Consider the following 15,679-nt stretch of genomic DNA (forward strand, 5'->3'; position numbering starts at 1 on the left):
AAAAATTAAATTTCTGCATTTTCCAAAATCTCACTTTACGTTTCGAGCTTCCAGGCAAGTGTTAACTGCTTTAGCTTCTTGAAACTAAAATATAAACCCAGTCGTAGCTTTCGATGAAAATTTAGCACTTTTCTTAAAAAATTAAGTCAAAAATAAAAATTATATTTTGTATTTTTTTGAAGATCCTACTTTATGTCTAGGTTTACATGTCGTCTCTAAGGAACTTTCAACTTGCTTTACCTTCATGGAACTAAAGTATAAGCATAATCGTAAGATTCAATCAGAATTCCTAATTTGTCGTAGAAAATAAAAATTACATTTGTGCATTTTCAAAAATCCCACTTTACGTTTCGAGCTTTATAAGTCAAATCCAGGGAAGTGTCACCTGCCTTAGCTTCTTGAAACTAAAATATAAACTCAGTCGTAGCTTTCGATGAAAATTTAGGACTTTTCTTTAAAAATTAAGTCAAAAATAAAAATTATATTTTGTAATTTTTTGAAAATCCTACTTTATGTCTAGGTTTAAATGTCGTCCCTAAGGAATTGTCAACTTGCTTTATCTTCATGGAACTAAAGTATAAGCATAATCATAAGATTCAATCAGAATTCCTAATTTGTCGTAGAAAATAAAAATTACATTTGTGCATTTTCAAAAATCCCACTTTACGTTTCGAGCTTTATAAGTCAAATCCAGGGAATTGTCACCTGCCTTAGCTTCTTGAAACTAAAATATAAACTCAGTCGTAGCTTTCGATGAAAATTTAGCACTTTTCTTAAAAAATTAAGTCAAAAATAAAAATTATATTTTGTAATTTTTTGAAAATCCTACTTTATGTCTAGGTTTACATGTCGTCTCTAAGGAATTGTCAACTTGCTTTACCTTCATGGAACTAAAGTATAAGCATAATCGTAAGATTCAATCAGAATTCCTAATTTGTCGTAGAAAATAAAAATTACATTTGTGCATTTTCAAAAATCCCACTTTACGTTTCGAGCTTTATAAGTCAAATCCAGGGAAGTGTCACCTGCCTTAGCTTCTTGAAACTAAAATATAAACTCAGTCATAGCTCTCGATGAAAATTTAGGACTTTTCTTAAAAAATTATATCTAAAATAAAAATTATATTTTGTAATTTTTTGAAAATCCTACTTTATGTCTAGGTTTACATGTCGTCTCTAAGGAATTGTCAACTTGCTTTATCTTCAAGGAACTAAAGTATAAGCATAATCATAAGATTCAATCAGAATTCCTAATTTGTCGTAGAAAATAAAAATTACATTTGTGCATTTTCAAAAATCCCACTTTACGTTTCTAGCTTTCTATTTCAAATCCAAGGAAGTGTTAAATGGATTTAGCTTCATGGAACTAAAATTTAAACACACTTGTAACACTCGACCAAAATTTACAATTTCTCGTAAAATTATGTTAGAATTAAAATTACATTTGTGTAATTTCAAAAATCATCCCCCCCACCCCCCTCTTCATCGCTCTATCTTAATTGTTGTTCCCTTGTCTCTCTCTCTCTCTCTCTCTCTCTCTCTCTCTAATTACACCGTAAGTCTAGGTCGATCAGAGATGTGGGACCCATACCCCCCGAGCCCGCATCCATTTGTGGGTATCATTTGTTTAGAATAAACTATATTTTTTGCTAGAAAAATAAATATTTTTAGCAGTCCTTAGACATTACAAGATATCCAAATCTGTAAATAGATATCTGTAACCTGAATTGGAAGCTTTTTATTTTCTCTGGATAAATTAGAATTGAATTATGTTCTTTGGTAAAATTCAGAATAGAACTTGAACTTTTCTATCTTCTATGGCCACGGGAGGGGGATGTTCAAGTTTACTTGTTTGAGGGGTTTTTGTTCATTTCAAGCTTGATTTGTATATTCAATTTAAGTTTCACTCGTTTTAAGATTTATTTATTAATTTACATTAATATCCATAGTATGTTTGTTTGCATTTATTTTTTATTTTATTTCTGTTCGTTTTAAGTTTCATTTATAGTTCAATAGGAAAATATTTTTTTTCATTTTAAGCTTGCTATTCATATTCAATCTAAGCATTACTCGCTTTGGCATCTATTTATTCATTTATATTATTATTTTTTGTTTGTTTTTTGCTATGATTGCTTATTTAATTTCTGTTCGTTTTGGTTTCATTTATTCTTTAATAGTAATTTCTGGTCGTTTCGAGTTTAAATTTTAAAGGTATTTGTATCTGCTGAGCTTAAGTTTCAAATGACCTTTACTTTTCTTTGAAAACATATTTTTCGGAAAGTTTTTTAATTAATTTTTGTTCGTTTTTAATTGCAAAAAATTTCATGTTTTTAAAAATTTCTTATTTCAAAATCAATTATAACGACCACAGAGTTTCACCCCAAATCATCCTCTAAAATGTCTCAAACTGTTTCACCCTTTGTGTGAACCTATAGCTTCTAATTATGTTTTATCTTCTTTCAGGATAAATCTTTGAAATTTCCTATTGAATATACCCCTCAGGCTTGGAATAGCCCATTTTGTCGTAAATGCTGGTCTACAATGTTCGAATTGTTGACCATAAGCACATGTGCGAATGTATTCCGTCTTAAGTGTAGAAGATGTAAAACCCCTATCATAGTTGACATGAGTAATGAACCGTTGTGATAAGTGCTGTCTTTGAAAATAAATCAAAATGATTTTAGTGTCCTATGAGTAAAGTGCTTTAAAAAAATGTATGTGAATTTGTCTATTAATAAAAAAAAAATGTATACAACAGTGTCTTTATTCTACACTTTAGATGTCTTCTTCTTCAGTGTATAGGCATCTGACGTGAACCACTAGTGCTGGTAAATCATTTGGATTCACTCTAGACTGACCCTGATTCGTTAGCCTAACCTGACCAGAAAAGAAAGGGAACATTTTCGATTTCGAAAAAATTTTATTGAATAATTACAACAACAACATCAATAATACTATGCATATACAATTAGCGATAGAGTTTATTGTCTTCGATATGTTTCACTAATGCACTTAAAGCACATTGAAGTCTATTCACATGTGCTATATCAACTTTTGCGGCGAAACATAATTGATCCTCCAGTTTAAATTTACTCAAGATATGGATCCTTGAGGATTGAGTGGTCTTTTAGGAGCCCGGGGGACCTTTGGGGGCCGGGGGGGGCTTTGGGGGCACAGGGAGGGCCTTTGGGGGCCGGGGGAGGGCCTTTGGGGCACAGGGAGGGCCTTTGGGGCACAAAGAGGGCCTTTGGGGCACAGGGAGGGCCTTTGGGGGTCTGGGGTGGCAGTTGGGGGCCTGGGGGGCAGTTGGGGACCTGTGGAGGGCCTTTGGGACCCCGTTGGTCCTTTGGGAGCTCGATGGGCCTTTGAGGACCAGGGGAGGGCCTTTGGGGTCCGGGGTGCCCTTTGGGGGCGCCGGTGGCCCTTTGGGAGCTTGGGGGGCCTTTGAGGACCGAGCGCTTCCTTCGGGGTTGGGGTAGGAGGATTGGAACCCTTTGGGGTTGGGGTAGAGGACCTCACAACACTGTTCAAATGAAACTTGTGTATTATAACGACCACAGAGTTTCACCATCAAATTCTCTTCTAAAATCTCTTCAAAAATCATCTTTTAAAATGTCTCTAACTGTTTCGCCGAAATAATTCCATAACCTGTCTAAAACAGTTTCGCTCAAATAATCCCTAAACGTAATTCAGCGTGTTCCTTTTGTTTTTGGCATCTCTGCGCTAATGCATTTCAAATTAATAAGAAACCTGATTCCCGCGCTAAAACAATTCATCGCTAAGATGTTTCTTGGAGGATTGTTTCCATGGCCTTTGGTTATTAATATCCTTTGGAGTTCAACCAAAAGAGGTGTTTCCGAGGCAATGACATTAATGATATGGATCTATTCCTGGAGAATCGTTTTCTAGGCGAAAATTTTTAAAGTCTAACAGATGATGTCATTGATTGATTGATCTGTCAAGAAAGGTGAATTAATTTGTTGTTTCTAAGGGGAATTATTGATTCACGATAGGTGAATTGAGGTCGACAGCACAGGTGTTCCAAGGTCGATGTTGTTGTTGTTGTAAGTGCACGCTCTCAGCGAATGTCGAGGTCGATGTTGTTGTGGTTGACACTTGGCAATTTAGGTCATTGACCCCATTAACCACGTGTTCTCCCTAATGACTCTATGCCCATATATGGAGCCCTGTCAGTATTCTATGCCCATATAAGGAGCCCTGTCACGACTGGCACCCCCACTTCTACTGACTTTTACAGTAAGAGAAGGAGGTCATACCCAAACTCTTGTTTGTGGTGATTTTTGTTCGTTTCAAGCTTGATTTGCATATTCAATTTAAGTTTCACTCGTTTTAAGATTTATTTATTAGTTTATATTAATATCTATTGTATGTTTGTTTGCATTGATTGTTTATTTAATTTCTGTTCGATTTAAGTTTCATTTATGCTTCAATAGGAAATTATTTTTTTTGTTTTAAGCTTGATATTCATATTCAATCTAAGCATTATTCACTTAAAGATCTATCCGTTCACTTATATTACTTCTTGTTGAACGTTTTTGCTATGATTCTTTTTTCAATTTAACTATATTCCGGGGTTTCTTTAATTTCCAATTGTAATTTCTGGTTATTTTTATCTTGAATTTTAAAAGGATTCTGAGTCTGCTGAGCTTTATATTATAATGCCCTATATGTTAGTTTGAAAAACTTTTTTTCCGGAAAGTTTTTTAATTCATTTTTGTTCGATTTTGATTGCAAAAAATTTCAAGTTTTTAAAAATTCCTTATATCAAAATCAAACTTTAAAAAAAATCAAATATTCATCAAAGTAACAAAACTGATATCAAAGTAACAATATCAAAGTGAAAAAATGGTTGTTTTTGTCAATCTCGGAGTTTTTATTATCTGATGTTTGAACTATTTTTAACAAAATTGCTATTTCAAAATTTTTATCGGATGGGTGGGGAAAAAGGGCGTGGGGGAACTAGATTAAGCTTCGGTCTCATTTGACTTTTTAAAAGTGAACTAGAACTTTCTATTTTCAATCAAATGAGCCCTCTCCGAAGTTTATACGAGTATAACTTCTATAAGAACCATAAATATACCCAGAGTATAACTTACAACGCCTGTCCCAGGGTCCTGGGGGGTTTTGTCAACCTTCGAGTTTTAATATATGATTGTTAATCCATTTTTAACCAAATAGTCGCCTCAAAAATTTATTGGATGGGCTTACTCATATAATAAACACAAAGGCGTGTTGGTTAGATAAGGATAGTGCCTTCTAATCTTTTTTCACTCTGATAAAATGAACTACAGCGTTTAATTTCGATTCAAATGTACCCTCTCTTAAGTTTATAAGAACATACCTTCCATAAGAACCATATATGTCCCCAAAGCGAGACTTACCGCGCCTGCCCCGGCCCGGGGGGGGGGGGTGTCTCGACACAGGAGTTTTTCTTATCTGATCTTTGAACTATTTTTAACGAAATGACCATACGTAAAGGAATTTTTGTTATATAATCTCTGAACTATTTTTAACAAAATGGCTAGGGTACCTCAAATTTTTTATCATATGTGTTTGGGGAAAAAGGGCTTGGAGGGGGGCAGATACCCTCTGATCACTTTTGTGATGCTCTTAAAAAGTTCTGGTTCTGGTGCTCTTAAAAAGGGCACCAGAACTCTCGATTTCCAATCGAATGAGCCCCCTTTAAAGTTTATACGACGACCCCTTCTATATAAAGTGCCTCTGGAAAAAAATGAAGTGTGGGGGGAGGCTAGCTGCCCTCCAATCACTTTTGACCCTTAAAAAGTGAATTACAACCATCAATTTCCAATCAAATGAGCCCCCTAGGGAGTTTATACAAGCATCCTTTCCAAAACAACCATTTATGTCCCCAGGGCAAAATTTGCAATACCTACCCCTAGGACCTTGAGTGCTGTGTCGATACCGGAGTATTTTATTATCAGAACCATGAACTATTTTCAACAGATTGTCTATCTCAAAATTTTTATCTAATGCATTTAGCCCGTGGAGGGGGGCTAGTTGCCCTCCAATCTCTTTTGACTCTTAAAAAGTGAAAAAGAACTTTCAATTTCAAATCATATGAGCCCTCTCCGAAGTTTAAACGATCATTCCTTACGTAAGAACTTTTTATGCCCCTAGAGCATTACTTACAATATCTGGCTCCTGGCCCTGGGGGGTTCTGTGGACAAATGATTTTTCCTTATCTTACCTTTGGACTGTTTCTCATGAAATGGCTATTATAAAAATTCTACCGGATGGACTTGGGGGAAAAAGGGTGTGTGGGGGGGGGCTAGTTGCCCTCGGATATCTTTTGACTCCTAAAAAATGAACTAGAACTTTCAATTTCCAATCAAATGAGCCCCTTCAGAAGTTTATACGAGCATCCCTTTCATAAGAACCATATACGCCCCCAGGACAACACTTACAACGCCTATTCCGGGGCTCTGGGGGGCGTTTTTGTTATATAATTTTTGAACAATTTAAAAAACACAGGCTATCTCAAAATTTTTAGCAGACAGGTTTGGGGAAAAAAGAGCATGGGGGGGGGGCTAGTTTAACTCTCTTGACACTTAAAAAGTAAACTAGAACTTTCAATTTCTAATCAAATGAGCCCTCTATGAAGTTTATACGAGCATCCCTTTGATAGGAACCATACATGCCCTTAGGGCATAACTTAGAACGCCTTCCCCTGTGCCCTGGGGTGTTGGATTGACACCAGAGTTTTTCTTATCTGACCTTTGAACTATTTTTTTTTTAACAAGATGTATATCTCAAAATTTTCATCACAAGGGTTTTGAAAAAGAAGGCGTGAGGGGGGATAGATTCCCTCGGATCTCTTTTGACTATTAAAAAGTGAGCTAGAACTTTCAATATCCAATCATATGAGCCCTCTCTGAAGTTAATAAGAGAATCCCTTTCATACGAATAATATATGCCCCAGGGCATAAATTACAACACCTGCCTCCGGGCCCTGGGGGGTTGTGACGACACCTGAGTTTTTGTTACCTGAATTTTGAGCAATTTTCAGCTTATTGACTATCTCAAAATTTTTATTGGATGCATTTGGGGAAAAGGGGCGTGGGGAGGGACTAGTTGCCCTCCAATCTCTTTTGAATCTAAAATACTGAACTAGAACTTTCAATTTCCAATCAAATGAGCCATCTCTGAATTTTTTACGAGCATCCCTGCAATAAGAACCATTTATTCCCCAAGGGCATAACTTACAACACCTGCCCTCGGGCCCTGAGGGGAGGGGGGAGCTGGTTACCCTCCAATATCTTTTGACACCTAAAAAGTTAACTAGAACTTTCAATTTCCAATCAAATGAGCCCTCTCTGAAGTTTATACGAGCATTCCTTCCATAAGAACCATATATGCCCCCAGGGCATAACTTATAACCCTTACCCCTGAAGACTGTGGGGGGAATGTCCTGCTTAAACATATAATTTCCAGAAATTTCAACTACGTTGAACAAAATAGCTATATCAAAATTTTGATTGGATATGTTTGGGGAAATAGTGGGTGTGGAAGGGCTGTCAGTTGCCTTAGAATCCCTTTCGACTATTAAAAAAGGAACTAGCCATGAAAATTTTCAATCGAATGAGCCCTTTCTGAAGTTTCTACGACAACCTTGTCTATATAAAACCTTATATGCCCCCAGGGCATAACTTAAAACCCTTGCCCTGAGGACTGTGGGGCAGTTGTCATCCTCAAAGACCTAATTTCCAGAACTTAAAACTACGTTTAATAGAATGGCTGTCTCAAAATTCAAATTAGATGTGTTTGGGGAAAAGGTGGGTGTGAGAGAAGGGTTAGTTGCCCTCACATTACTTTCAACTATTAAAAAGGGCACTAGGCCTTTGAATTTCCGATCGAATTATTCTTTTTTGAAGTTTTTACGACAACGCCTTCTATAAAAACCTTATATGCCCCCAGGGTATAACTTAAAACCCTTGTCTTGAGGGTTGCAGGGAGTGTCCTCCTCAAAAACATATTTTCTATCTCGAGATCAACTACGCTAACAAAATGCCTATCTCAAAATTTTGATTAGATATGTTTGGGGGAATGATGGGCGTGGGGGGGGGCTAGTTGCCCTCCAATCACTTTCGACTATTAAAAAGAGCACTAGACCTTTGAATTTCCAATCGAATGATCCTTTTTTGAAGTTCCTACGACAACGCCTTCTATAAAAACCTTATATGGCCCTAGGGCATAACTTAAAACCCTTGCCCTGAGGTTGTGGGGGAGTGTTCTCCTCAAAAACATATTTGCTATCTGGAAATCACCTACACTGAACAAAATAGATATCTCAAAATTTTGATTGGATGTGTTTGGGGAATTATAGGCGTGGGGGGGGGCTAGTTGCCCTCCAATCACTTTCGACTATTAAAAAGGACACTAGCCCTTTGCATTTCCAATCAGATGAACCTTTTTTGAAGTTTCTACGACAACGCCTTCTATAAAAATCTTATATCCCCCCAGTGCATAGCTTAAAACCCTTGCCCTGAGGGTTATGGGGGAGTGTCCTCCTCAAAAACATATTTTCTATCTGGAAATCAACTACGCTGAACGAAATGGTTGTCTCAAAATATTGATTGGAAGTGTTTGGGGAAATGATGGGCATGGGGGGGGGCTAGTTGCCCTCCAATCAATCGAAAGTGATCAGAAGGCAAATGCCCCCCCCCCTTCCCCCATGCCCACGATCCACGCAAATATTACCAATCAAAATGTCGATACAGTCCTTTTGTGCAGCGGATTTAAAAGGCATGGAAGCGACATTTTCGAAGATAGCCAATTCCCCCAGCCCTCACGGTCCTGGTTGTAAGTTATGCCCTGGGGGCATATAAGGTTTTTATAGAAAGAGTGGTTATATAAAATTTGGAGGGGCCTCATCGGATTGATAATCAGACGCTCTAGTGCTCTTTTTAAGAATCAAAGTGACCGGAGAGCAGATATCCCCCTCCACCCAGACACAAACACGTTATATAAATTTTAAGATTCAAAATAGTCTAAATATCATCTAACAGGGCTCTTTGGGTTGAAACAAACCCCAAAGATTAGGGGCAAGGGTTGTAAGTTATGCCCGGGGGGTATTTAAGGTTTTTATGGAAGGGATGGTTGTTTAACTTCATTGGTTGAAGAGGCTCATTTGCTTGTAAATTGGAAGTTCTAGTCAGGGCTTCCACTCTCGAAAATTAAAATTCGGGGACAAGTCTTAAAAATTCGGGGAGTTTCCGGGGACAAGACTTCAAGATTCGGAGATTTTTCGGGTAAAGACCAAAATACTATTTTATTGCGAAACTTAGGGAGGCAAAATTCGTTATGGCTTTACTTTTAGAAGGAGGTTCGGCTTGTATCCCCGTAACAAATAAAGGCTTGTACTAAATAAGTATTAGATCTTGAACCAGGGGTTAAAATCCATAACCTAAAACACTTATTGCTGAGATTGTGACAAAAAAGTAGAAATTGTTTTAAAAAAGAGAGAGAAAAATAGCGAGCACATGTGAACTGTAAATACAAGTAGCAATTTCTTATTAAGTCATTAATCTCAGAAATTCATTACAATATTTAAAAACAAAAACAAATATTGTTTGCGGTTTCTAGATAATTAAATTAAATAGACAAATTCAACCTATAAGTACGGGGTAATATTAAAACTTAAAACAAACAAGAACTAAACTAAACAAGTAAATTTAAACTTAAATTAAAAAGGGAATTTTTACGACAATTGGGACATTATTGGTTTTTCATGCTGCTTCTAAGGACTTAAGTGTTTACTCCCCACCCAAAAAAAATCCTCCCACAGAAAAAACGGAAAACACCCCCCCCCCCTCCTCACAAAAATTTACCCCGCAGAAAATGCTCCTCTGCTGAAAATACTCCCCAAGGAAAGTACCCCCGCGGAAAATATCCTCCGCGAAAAATACCCTCGGAAAATACCCACCCCCGTGCGGAAAATACTCCCTCCGAACATACATTTTTTTCATTGTTTATTTCTACTATGCTTTTCTTTCGTTTGGCTACCTCGTAATTACCATATAGTAACAAATTTAACCCAGGCCCTCCCTCCAACCCCGTGACCATCCATATTCCAAATTTAACGCGTATTGCAGTCTCATTTTTATGTCAGTCCATCTAAGGCCTGGACATGATAGCTGTAGGCTACAAATTATACAAAATTTACTAATTTCTTTTACTTCGCACTAACATTATTTGGCATTAATAACCAACTGTTCGTGATAAATGAGTCCGAAAATATTTAAAACTTGACAAGAAAACAATATGAGCCTAATACCCAAATTTTTACTTTAAGCTGTATTGTAAATTTTCTTATGGATAATATTTTTGGGGTTACTTCCGTTTGAATCCTCTATTCCCCGACCTTTTACGTAGTCTGTAGCTAAGTTTTGCCTCATTAGGAGGGGGAGGGAGTTGTGCATTTTCTATGGTAAGAGTTAGGGATAGTTCTTAGGAAGAAATAAATTATACCACACTTTTCTTTTAAAAAATTTTTTATCTCAGAATTAGCCTTCATGCAAGGCTATTAATTGTTAAAGCATTAGAAGTTGTAAAGGTAGGCCTTAGATATTTAAAAAAATTTACTTGGTTATCCCGAATTTGAGCAGAATATATTTTTCGTAAAATTTCCTTTGCCTAACTAACAGGTTTGCAAGACCGTAAAAAGTTCCTAAAACTGCAGTTTAAAATATTCCGTCACTGAAAATATTACACAGGTGAAGGGACCAGAATACTAATTGCAGGGGAGTGTTGGGTGAATACGATTGAGGATAAAGGGTGGTATGATAAATACTACTCTCAGATAAAAAGAAAAGAATTTAAATTTTACAAAAATTTAAATGGTAAGAATTCCTGGCAAAAAGATCAATTTCTTCAACATATTATGCATTCAATTATTAAGTATTAAAAATTAATACAGTATGTCCAAAAGCCAAAATAGCAAAAGAAAACCAAATTTAAACTTATGATTCGGTTTTCAAAACAATTCTCTTTCTTTAGAAGTTCAACTTCAAAATCCAGAATCTTGGATAATTTTTGTCAAGATACTTGACCACGAATGATGTAAATGTAAGAATCTTATAGCATTTGGAATTCTGTATTCGAAATTATTAAATCTAAATAGAAGAAAGTGATACTTTTGTTAAAATATAAAGAACCGTCTATAATTAAACTGTATTGGTCTGGTTCTTATGCAAAGTAACACAGGAGACGAAAATTAACGAACAAGAGAGTAGTGAAAAATTATTGTATGTAAAGTAATGTTTGCCATGTATAGTCACTAGGGGCCAAACCGTGGTTGAGTGATTTTCGGGGATTCGGGGAAAAATAAATTTTTTCGGGGAGACACATAGATTTTCGGGGAAATCCCCAAAAATTCGGGGATAGAGGAAGCCCTGGTTCTAGTTCCTTTTTAAGCGTCAAAAGTGATGGAGGACATTTATCCCCCCCCCTACAACGCCTCCTTTCACCAAACGCGTCTGATCAAAATTATGAGATAGCAATTTTTTTCAAAATAGTCCAAAACAATTATAATAATGTCTCTAGGGATGACACAGCCCCCCAGCACCCTTGGGAGAGGGTTGTAAGTTATTTTACGAGGGCATATGAAGTTTTTATGGAATGGACGGTCGTATAAACATCAGATGGGGCTTATTTGATTTGAAATTGGAAGTTATAGTGCCCTTTTCAAAATTGGGAGTGATTTGAGAGCAAACAGCCCCTCCCCCTCCACGCTCATGATTTGTCTTAATACCTCCAATTAAAATTTGGCGGTAATAATTTTATTCATCGTAGTTGAAGGTTTTGGAAATTATTTCTGTGATGATGACACCCCCCCCCCCTAGAGCTCTCATGGAAAGGGTTGTAAGTTATGCCTTTTGGGCATATAAAGTATTTCCAGCATTTAAATAGCAGACCAAACTATAGATTCTTAATGGAAAACCTTGAAAGATTAAAACTATTATTTTTTTTCCCTGAAAAAGACTGTGTCAATATAAAACGAAGAGAAATTAATTAAAAAATACTTTTTCCACAAAATAATTTATTCAGAAAAAAAGTAAAGAACTCCATTAAACCGAAAATAAACAAAAATAGAATCAAATAATTTACCAAGCATACAACTGCCACAAATCAGTATCAATAAATAAATGTAACCCAAAACGAACAGAAATTAAAATGAATAACAGAGTCAAACTCAAAACAAGCAGAAATTAGTATGAGTAGGGTTCAAAACCCCTATGCTTCTAAAAGCCAGAATATAATTTGTACTTTACAGACAAAAAATGAAAATGAATTTACTGAAAAAAATGTGCATCGTCAGCTTAATTTACACATGCTGATGTTTATTTCTTAAAATCTTAATTAATTTTTGATTTCTTAAAGTTATAAAAGTGAAAACATATAAAAGGATTTTTTTCAGTAAAGTGCAAATTATATTCTGGCTTTTAGAAGGCATAGGGGTTTCGAACCCTACTCAGATTAATTTCTGCTCGGTTTGAGTTTACTCTGTTTCTTATTTTAATTTCTGTTTGTTTTGGGTTACATTTATTTATTGATACTGTTTTGTGGTAGTTATATGCTTGGTAGCTTATTTGTTTCTATTTTTGTTTATTTTTGGTTTAATGGAGTTCTTTACTTTTTTTTCTTTAAACTTATTTTGTGGAAAAAGTTTTTTTTTAAATTAATTTCTCTTCGTTTTATATTGACATAGTCTTTTTCAGGGAAAAAGAAAATAATAGTTTGAATCTTTCCGGTTTTCCTTTAAAAATTTATAGTTTGGTCTGCTATTTAAATGCTGGAGAAACTTTTTCAGCAATTTTTAACAACATAAACCCTTTTGAAAATCACACAAATGATAGTGTTTAATTTAGTCATATACATCCTCTAGTTGACCTAATAAACAAAAGTGGTACTTAAGTATTAAACGTACTCTTTTATATACTGTATATGGTTCATTTTTATTAAATAATATATTTTGTTCACTTTTGGTTTAATGGAGTTCTTCACTTCTTTTTGAAAACTTATTTCGTTGAAAAAGTTTTTTAATCAATATATTTAAAAAAAACTCAGACCAATCCTCTTTTAAGTAAAAGAAAAAATTAAGTATGCAAATTAAGACACAAATCGTACAAGGGTACTTTTCTGTTATAGTAACCCCACTCAAGAAGTGAAGTTAGGTTAATCCTAATGAAATATACCAAAACATGATGAAAATATAATAGTTTATAAACAAATTTGGGCTATATATTTGCACATTAGGGGGGGGGGGGTAAAGTAAAGCGGGTCTGCATGCAAGATGTGTTAGCTACAATTATTCTGCATAATATTAAATAAGAATTATTTCTAACTTCATGCTGTCCAAATATTTTACCCCCACCCCCTTAACCTACAAATATATAGCCCAAATTATACAAGTGTAATGTATTCTGTCTCCCGCCATTAGTTTTTCAGTGAGCGTAAGCTAATTGTCTCTTAATATAGACAGATGAAAACCAGTTCTAGATTTGTTCTCGAGTTTTACACAGCGTAATTCTCGAGTAGGGTCGCTATAACATAAAAGTGCCCCTACAAATGATGTATTATACACTCATAAAAAAAACAAAAAAACAAACAATATAAATCACGATGTAAGCAGGACTTTGCAACAATTCCGAAAGACAAGTTTCAACAGTACTGTTTCCATACAAAAGAGTACTTGCTTTTACTGGGAACATTTCCCAAAAAAATTGCAGCGCCACTGTTCCATATAAAAGCGCCTGAACAAATCACAGATATCATGTCGTCACATCAACTAAGATATGATTAAATTTACCTGTTGCTATGGAGCCATAACGTACAGATCAATCGAAGTCAAAAAGTTCTTTTAACAGAAATTGATGAAAGCATTCCAAAATGGGCGGAGAAAATAATTACGCAGTGCATTAAAGAGGAATAACTGCGTAGAATTACTGCATTGGGTAGATCTGTAACTGGGCAGATTTAGATGACGTCATTCATCATTAAAGAGGACACTTCAATGTTCATCATACACATTTCAGTGTCCAAAAGTGAAATATATCAATTATACCATTTATACTACGGTGTTATGAAGACTCGAGGCTCAAGTGCTGAAAAATACTTGAACTTATCAGCAGAAAAGTTAAAAGAAGTTACCAGCAAGATAGAAGTAAAAAGATACCAGTCTGTAATGAAGAAAAAAGACTTTATGTTCAGATTTGGCAGTAGATATTTAAAGATGAGTCAAAGACTTATAGACACTGATAAGAATAACAACAAATTAGCTGATAAACAAGAAAAGGGGGAATACCAGCCGAATATCGAAAAGCAAAGAATATATACGTCCCAAGAAAGAAAAACGTCAAATGACAAGCTACATCAAAGACAAAGGAATGAAGACAAAACTTCAACCCATTCCCGAAACATTGAATACAAGGCAGTTAAAAAATACATTGAAGTTTATTGGCAATACAAGAAGCAACACGAGCCAAGTTTGAGAAATGAAGAATATATGCATCAGAAAAATAACTACATTTATTGTAATTCACTGAACAGGCCAAGAACCAAAGAAAGACATGCAACAATTGAAAGGCAAGATGAGAAGAGATACAAGCCTTGCAGTCGCCAGGGAGTCGTTACATTAGAAAGAGATCTACAGAGACAATTGGCAGCCCAAGAAAGAAGAAGAAGGGTAGCGCAGCCAACAGAAATACCACCTGTCTTTCCAGGAGCTTTTAAATTTTCCTTTAATACTCTTTTTGATGTTATTGGCGCATGTTTTGGATATTCGTAAATGCATAATGGGAGTTTCAAGATCTTGAAAGTTGGTTTTTAAACAAATACCAAGACAGCTTCTACCTTGCTTACAAAGAGAAAGAGTGACTTGTACTGCAACAAACATAAAAGTTCCTTCGGCTCAGTTTTTATTACTTTTACAGTTTTACTATAAGCGTGCAAGAAACTACAGGTCTAACAAGATAAGATAGTCCCTATTTCAAATATTCTTGTATTTGAAGAAATCAGTGGAAAAATAAAAAAATCAAAATTCTAATTTTCTAAATTTCAAAATTACTAATTCCAGAGGCTAGTTTTAAAATTCATTATAGGTTTGTTTTTGATAATATATTTGTCATTCTTCAAAATGTTCGTTTCACCTTGTTTTGGGTAGACTTTAACTTTGCGTAGAAGTACAGCATGTCTGATTACTTCTAGAATGATATAAGTTACATCAACCTCTCTAAGGACAACTGCTTGAAAATCATCGGTGATATGGATATTATTAATATCAAATATATTTATATTTTCAATGTCAAATTTAAGGTTTGTTCACGAGACTAACAAAAGAATTTTCTAACATTAAGAGATATTAATGGTCTTTTTCAAAACAATTACATTTATCTAATTTTCATGGAGTGAATACTGGTCCAGACCAATATTTCTGCTTCTTTGGGGAAATATTATCAGACTAGACTAGGGCTGTACAACCAGAAACACCAATAGCAACTGTAAAAAAGTTACCGTATTTTGTAAAAAAAATGGTTGTTTAACCGTCATATGGTTGACAAGCCTGACAGTAGGTGCTATTATGCTTTTGTTTGTTGCGCTGTAATTTGTTAAACGTTCAAAAGTATTCGGAGCCTTGAGAA

At 35.3% G+C, this 15,679-nt stretch overlaps 2 protein-coding genes across 2 annotated transcripts in view; one reads left to right on the plus strand and one right to left on the minus strand.

The window, feature by feature from the left end:
• Nucleotides 1–15,679, minus strand: part of LOC148939403 (multiple epidermal growth factor-like domains protein 8) — a 120,225-nt gene that overhangs the window by 91,231 nt on the left and 13,315 nt on the right. The gene's annotated exons all lie outside the window — the stretch shown is intronic.
• Nucleotides 14,122–14,826, plus strand: LOC148939405 (uncharacterized). Its single transcript, XM_089107223.1, has 2 exons — nt 14,122–14,498; nt 14,625–14,826. The coding sequence occupies exons 1-2, from the start codon at nt 14,122–14,124 to the stop codon at nt 14,824–14,826; spliced, it is 579 nt and encodes a 192-aa protein (XP_088963349.1).

The sequence above is a fragment of the Artemia sp. Qi Xiang Cuo genome, chromosome 21, assembly GCF_049724085.1.
Source record: "Artemia sp. Qi Xiang Cuo chromosome 21, ASM4972408v1, whole genome shotgun sequence".
In the NCBI taxonomy this organism is placed as follows: domain Eukaryota; kingdom Metazoa; phylum Arthropoda; class Branchiopoda; order Anostraca; family Artemiidae; genus Artemia; species Artemia sp. Qi Xiang Cuo.